Source organism: Lolium perenne, chromosome 3, assembly GCF_019359855.2.
Source record: "Lolium perenne isolate Kyuss_39 chromosome 3, Kyuss_2.0, whole genome shotgun sequence".
Classification (NCBI taxonomy): domain Eukaryota; kingdom Viridiplantae; phylum Streptophyta; class Magnoliopsida; order Poales; family Poaceae; genus Lolium; species Lolium perenne.
Window position 1 is genome coordinate 345234045 of NC_067246.2, and position 6989 is coordinate 345241033.

The 6989-nt window shown below is 47.9% G+C and overlaps 1 protein-coding gene across 1 annotated transcript; it reads left to right on the forward strand.

Moving 5' to 3' along the window:
- The first annotated feature begins 427 nt into the window (after positions 1-427).
- LOC139838324 (uncharacterized) lies at positions 428-4166 on the forward strand. Its single transcript, XM_071827732.1, has 2 exons — positions 428-1577; positions 3991-4166. Exons 1-2 carry the CDS (start codon positions 428-430, stop codon positions 4164-4166), a joined length of 1326 nt encoding a protein of 441 aa, XP_071683833.1.
- Positions 4167-6989: the final 2823 nt, after the last annotated feature.

Sequence of the window (6989 nt, forward strand, 5' to 3'; positions counted from 1 at the left end):
AAACCAAAACTAAAGGCCCGTTTTCTACTAGTATGTAACATAGTAACGGCGCGTGGCCAGAGAAGGAGGTGGAGGTGGCGGCTGTGATCTGGATCGCCCAAGCCGCCCCTGTGGCGACGTGGAGTTATTTGGTAGTTTTCACATGAAGCTTGCTTAGTTTCGTTGCCGTACATGCATCTCCAGCTCTACTTTCCGTCAAATCCGTCAAGCGCACGCTTCCTTATTGGCAAGAGTGAGAGATAACAAAATAGGAAGGAGAGAAAAAACGGAACGAAGGAAGTTGATCAGGTACCGTGCCGTAAGCGCCCCGTTGCCCACGAATCATTATTCGTCGATATAAGGGCTATCCATAATCCATCAATCTCTAAGAAGGTGCACGCTAGCTAGAGATTGCAATATAGGATCCCCCCTCAGTCGACCGGTGTCGATGACCGGCGACGGCAGCACCGTGGAGCACTGCTTCCGCGACCTCCACGACGACCTCCTAGGCGCGATCTACCGCAGGTGCTTAACTACGTACGACCGCGCCCGTTTCGTGGCCGTCTGCAAGTCCTGGCGCGCCGCCGCGTCGTGGCAGCCCAAGCTGCCGGGTTTGCCGCTGCTGCTCAACTCGACGGGCAACGGCGCTCCCGACCGCAAGGCGCGGGCGTACAGCCCCGAGGACGGCAGGGTGCTGCATGCCCCGCTCCCTTGGTTCCCGTACGGCAAGCGGATCGTCGGATGCCACGACGGCGGCTGGGTTGCCGCCGTCGAAGGCTGGTGGATCGAGGTCGTCAACCTCTTCACCCTCGCTCGCGTCCTGCGGAAACGATACATTGATGACACGTTCATCCAAAAAATCATCTTCTCCAACGACCCGTCCTCCTCGGAAGGCTGCATCCTCGCCGTGCTGGACATTGTAAAGCGCGTAAAGCTCTATAGGATTGGCGGCCCAGGGCTAGGTGGGTGGACGTCAGAAGGATGTGGCTTGGAAGCCGCGAGCGTCCTCGAACCTATCGCAGACATTGCCTTTTCCAACGGTCACCTCTATTGCCTCACCTATCATGGCGACCTATTATACAAGCTCGCCGCCCGCCCAAACAAGGGCTATCCTCCGGTGGTGGTCATCTCGCTCGAGAAACTAATCATCCAAAGGCACGCCATGAACTTTGGTCCACGATACATATTCGAGCTTCGTGGCAAGCTCGCATCAGCCGTGGAGGTCACGCCGCCGGTAAGCAACGACCAGGCCGCTCGGTCTTTCAGGGTGTTTGAGCTCGCCACCAGTACTGAATCGTCCAAATACATGTGCTGGGCAGAGGTGACGAGCTTGGGCGACCACGCATTGTTCCTAGGGCCTCGATGCTGCAAGGCCGTGCATGTATCGGTGGCGGGCACGCGCGGGCGCGGCGACCTGCAAGGGAACTGTATCTACTACTCCAAGAACATCCATGGTGCCGTGTATTCCAAGTGCTTAGCTAGGTTAGACCTTGGTAGTTGTTTTGTCTATTGTTATGAAAGCGACCGAGCGGATGACTCGGATGAGAGGATCATGTCACGGGGATTTCATTACCACGAGAAGGAGGATGGTATCACTGGTAGAAATAGATGTACATGGATTTTGCCTCCAAACTTTTAGTTCCTCTACCAGTAATTCCAATCTGTTGTCTGGTCAAGGAAGTGTTATCACAAGCTCACAACTGCCAAAAGTGCTAGCAAAATTATGGACTGCCCAATTTTAAAACAAAGCTTGTATACATTTTGGGCAATTTCATTATGATTTGATGGTGTTATATATATGAGATAATGAGAACCAACGTGAGATTGGGTGGTTAGGAGGATGGTTGTACCCCCAGCCACCAGAGTTCAAACCACCATCTTCCGGAGGTGCTCATAGGGTAGGGTGTGCGTGTGTACGTTCATACGAGTGAGTGTATGCGTGTGTACGTGTGGACACCTGTACGTGTTTGTATTGTGTTTCTCAAAAAAAAAGATAATAATATTTTTCTTCTATTTTACAAGAAAAGTATTTATACGCTTACCGGAATGTATGCATATTACGAAACTTCACCTCACTATGCACTTATTCACTCCGCAATAGCAATATATGAGGAAACTCTGCTACTCTATCACACCATATGTATCAGCAATATGCATGTGCCAGCTATTTTCTGTTTTCATGTATACATATCCCACCTAAAGACTTTATATAATCTCACAAAAGCAGAAAGCCCCAAACATCTACGGTAGATCACTTCCTAATGAAAAAAACTGCTCAACCAACTGAAACGCATTGATTTCAGCAAAGTAGGCTCTCTGCTCCTCGCTGAAGTCCTGGCTTGATAGCGGCTCACCAGAGTCTTGTCCAAAGGATCTATGTACAGAATCTCTTCACTTACTACCCAAAACACAAACACAACAACCCATCAGAGTCAAGGAAAAAAATAGCGGGCTATTTGATTTAGCGGATGCCTCGTTCAAAAGCTATAGAAGCTATATCGACGCTATAGCGGAAGCTAAACTATTTAGCGATTTTCCCTAAAAAAAGCAATATATCTCATAGAAATAGATAATCACAACATAGATCATGGAAAATAATATTTGTCTTGGTCTCCAGGACTATTGAATTGCTTATAATCTCCTATGGACCTAAACTAGATACGCCAATTCTATCTATAATCCTTAATTCTAAAAAAGTGATACGGGACGGAATGTAATTGAGTAGGCATACTGCATCTGTTCCATATATAGAAATACAAAATAAAGAAGAATGAACAGACAAGCAAGCCTCGACGTAGCAGTTCTAGTAACTGACTAGACAAGCAAGCTTCTGTATACAAATTAATTTTGTGGTTCTAGTGACGGAGAGCAAAGGAAAAAGGAGTAGAAACAATCCAGATTGAGTTTTAGGATGAGACATCATGGTCTTGTCGGTCGTATCAATTCAGCCCATGTCTCCCTAGCCACGGTCGTCACGGCCTGGCGTAGAAGTCGTGGAGCACAACCTGCTTTGTTCTATTGACTGAGGCGTGCTCTATCTGAATCTGATATATTGTAAATGTATCTACTTTTTCAAGCGCTTTGCTTCTTGATTTATTCCTGAATCTTTGCATACTCAGAAAAAATTGCAGAATCTGACGTTGTTTTCAGTAAATGTCTTCTTTCTGTCTTTTTATGTAGGAATTAAATTTGGGGTAAAATACCAGGGGACTTTCGCATCAGAAATAGAGGATCTGAAACTTTGGATCACGAGAGGGGGGCACAAGGCCCGAAAGGCACCTGGTGGCGTGTGCCCAGTATCGGTGGCCGCGTCACCTAGGACCTTTCGGCCCTCGGACGTCGTCTCGCCTCCTCCTTTCGCACACCTCCTTATATACCCTAAAAAGTTACGCCCCCATGAGGAAGGGACTTTTGGCGAAACAGAGTGCCGCCAGAAAGATGATCTTCTTTGTCGGGGTCAGATTGATCCTGCTATCCACCCCGGAGAGGGGGATTTTGAGGGCTTCTTCACTGTCACTGCCACCAACGTCATCACCAACCTCCATGGACTCACTTTCCTTCACCATGAGTGAGTAGTCCCCTGTAGATATAGAGGTAGATGGGTTTTGGATGAGATTGATCGTGTAATCATCCATCTGTATCGAGATTTGAGGTTTCTGTCTTGAGGATATTCGTGTATGAGCGTTGGTACACCTTTGCTATGTTTAATGCTTGTTACTAGGGCCCGAGTGACATGATTTTAGTACTGAACCTATATTGCTTTAACATATATATGAGATTGATATCTATTTGCGAAGTGTTGTTATTATGTTGAACCTGCGAATCCCTAAGGTAACAGATAGGAAAAAACAAGGGGAATATGTGATAGCTCGAGGATTATGTGTGTTCATGAATCTTAATGCTTTGTTCCAGGCTATTCGAAAGGGTAGATATTAATTGCTTATAGTTTTAAGTTGGCCCCACTAAAACGGGCAGCATGATAAAAGATGTTGTGCAAATTCTATTTGTTAGTACACAGAAAGCGCTATCGGAAGATCCCAAAGATCCGAAAAGTAGTCCTCGAGAAGACCAACGCCGGCAACTACGAGCACATCGTCGAGATCGAGCATGTGGCCACGGATGAAGTAGTTCGCCTCCTCATAGCGGCTGAGCGGCTGAAGTTGCTCGAGCTCAACGCTCACCACTAGGCCGAGGTGGCCGCTCGCGAGCAAGCGGCGCTCGCCCAAAATGAGAAATCACGCCAATTGACGAGGCGGTTCCTCGGCAATGCCCACCATGAGGGGCTTGGGTTTTAGAGAAAGGCGACGACGGAAGTTCCGGGAGCGAGGCGGTACACGACGTACCCAGGTTCACGCCCCCGCGGTGGAGGGTCGCTACGTCCTGCTAGCAATCCACTATATGAATATATAGGTACAGGGGGCCGCCATAGGCGGAGTTGTTGAATCTAGTCTAGTTCTAATCCGTGGATTGCGGTGTCTAGGCGTGTTGCCTCTAAAATTATGTTTCTGATTGTGCTTGTCCCTAAGGGGTGCCCCTGCCTGGCTTTATATATCAGCCAAGCTAGGGTTTACAAGAGTCCTAGTAGGATTCATATTGGAGACTTCTTTCCTTGTAGTCCAAGTTGAGGCGCGTGCAAGTCCAGCTTGTCGAGTCCTCGTGCTGGTCCACCTTCATAGTTTGCACCGGGTATGGCAATGTCGAGTACCCGAAGGGTTATGCCCACGTCAGTAGCCCCCGAGTGTCTGGCCGAAGTGAAGCTTCGGGCAGGGACTAAAGTTGTCTTCGCCGAATGTCTTGATCATCTGTTGAATCTTGTGCTTGATGTAGAGTCGAAGTTGCTTTTGGTCGGGTGCGCGAAGCGCTCCCGATGGGAGTAGCCCCCGAGTCTATGGGCGGGTGCTTGCAGCCACGCATAGACTCAAGTTGTACTACTCGAGGATCTTGATTGTTGATGTCGAAGTCTTCAACTTTATTTTTCTTTGTTGGCGAGGTTGCCATTTTTTTATTGGGTGCGCGACTAGCACTCCCGATGGGAGTAGCCCCCGAGCCTGTAGATAAATATGAAATAGTTATGTATAGGGTGTAAAATATGCTAAGTCAAACACCGTAGACTTTTTCAAGTTCCGAGAACTTGATGCCGATGACTCTGGTGATGCCATAGATAGAGGAGTTGATGATTCAGATGATATCCCAGAAGAGCCGATGATTGAGATGATGGCCCTGAGGAGATGATGATTGAGATGATGGTCCAGAGGAGCCGATGATTGGGATGATGGCCCAGAGGAGCCGATGATTGGGATGATGGCCCTGAGGAGCCGATGATTCGGATGATGGCCCTGAGGGGCCGATGATTCGGATGATGGCCCAGAGGAGCCGATGATTGGGGTGATGGCCCAGAGGAGCCGATAATTTCATCGGGTGCGCATCCAGCGCTCCCGATGGAAGTAGCCCCCGAGTTTGGGCACTGATGCATGCAACCGTGAGTAGATTGAAGTCGAGCAACCCGATCTTTACAGTTTTCTTCAGGTGCCGTTGACACATTGTTTGTTTATTTCAAGAGACAAAACGCACCTTGAGCATCGTTGATGCCATTGTTTGTAAGTTTTTTTGGTAGGTACATGTATATGCACTTTTACCGTGTCAATGCCGTTGGCAAATTTTGAAGGAGCAAATCTTAATTGCCCGTTTAAGCGTATGTGTATTCGTTGGTCAGCAAATTGTTTGAGTGATCAGCTCGTGTTGCAGGTCTTGCTAAACCCGTTGTATGTGCAACTTTGCTTTCAACCGATGTATGTTTTGACCGTGGGTCGTTTTCGTACGTGTTTCATGATCCTTGCTATCTGCGGCACTCTTTGAGGCATCTATAGCAAAGAAAAAAGAGCATGGTCCATGTTGCTTCATGATCCTTGCTATTTGCGGCACTCTTTGAGGCATCTATAGCAAAGGAAAAGAGTAAGGTCTTCGTTGCTTCATGATCCTTGCTATTTGCGGCACTCTTTGAGGCATCTATAGCAAAGGAAAAGAGCAAGGTCTTCGTTGCTTCATGATCCTTGCTATTTGCGGCACTCTTTGAGGCATCTATAGCAAAGGAAAAGAGCAATGTCCCCGTTGATTACCATCCATTGCAGCACTCGTATTTTCAGAGGCTTTTACATGATAACTTCAGGTATAAGAAGTCTTCATTTCCTCTTGAATTCCAATACACCAGCGCTCCCGATGGGAGTAATAATCTTCATATCTTCTTGAATTCCAGTACACCGGCGCTCCCGATGGGAGTAATAATCTTCATATCTTCTTGAATTCCAGTACACCGGCGCTCCCGATGGGAGTAATAATCTTCATATCTTCTTGAATTCCAGTACACCGGCGCTCCCGATGGGAGTAATAATCTTCATATCTTCTTGAATTCCAGTACACCGGCGCTCCCGATGGGAGTAATAGTCTTCATATCTTCTTGAATTCCAGTACACCGGCGCTCCCGATGGGAGTAACCGCAATAGCTCGAAGATATTCCAGGAGCCCCCGAGTAATTTCAGCGCTCCCGATGGGATCGCATCGGGTCGATATTAAATAAGATGATATCCATTGAATATTCCAGATGATGAATCCATCAACCCGAGAGTGCATCGGGAGGAGATATATCCAGAGCCGAAGAAGATAAGTCCATCGAGTAATCATAGATGATGGAGAAAATAAATCCACTGATTCGGGGAAAATAAATCCACCGAGTAATCGAGAGTACTGGAGGTAACGATGTAATGGCGCCTCCCCAATCATCGGGTGTGGCGAAAGAAAGAGGAACACTTAGTTCTGCAGTCGCAGTCGAAATAGTTGCACGACCAAAGATAGTCCGTGCGGCGGGTGCAGCCGAAATAATTCCGCGGACAGAGACAGTCCATGCGGCAGGCGCAGCCGAAATAATTCCGCGGCTAGAGATAGTCCAGGCGACAGGCGCAGCCGAAATAATTTCGCGGACAGAGATAGTCCATGCGGCAGGCGCAGCCGAAATA

Excerpts from the sequence above, each read along its gene's own strand:
- LOC139838324 (XM_071827732.1), top strand. The coding sequence starts at position 428 with ATGACCGGCGACGGCAGCACCGTGGAGCACTGCTTCCGCGACCTCCAC. Across the intron at positions 1,578-3,990 it reads GAAGGAGGATGGTATCACTG|TACACAGAAAGCGCTATCGG; the intron begins GTAGAAATAGAT and ends TCTATTTGTTAG.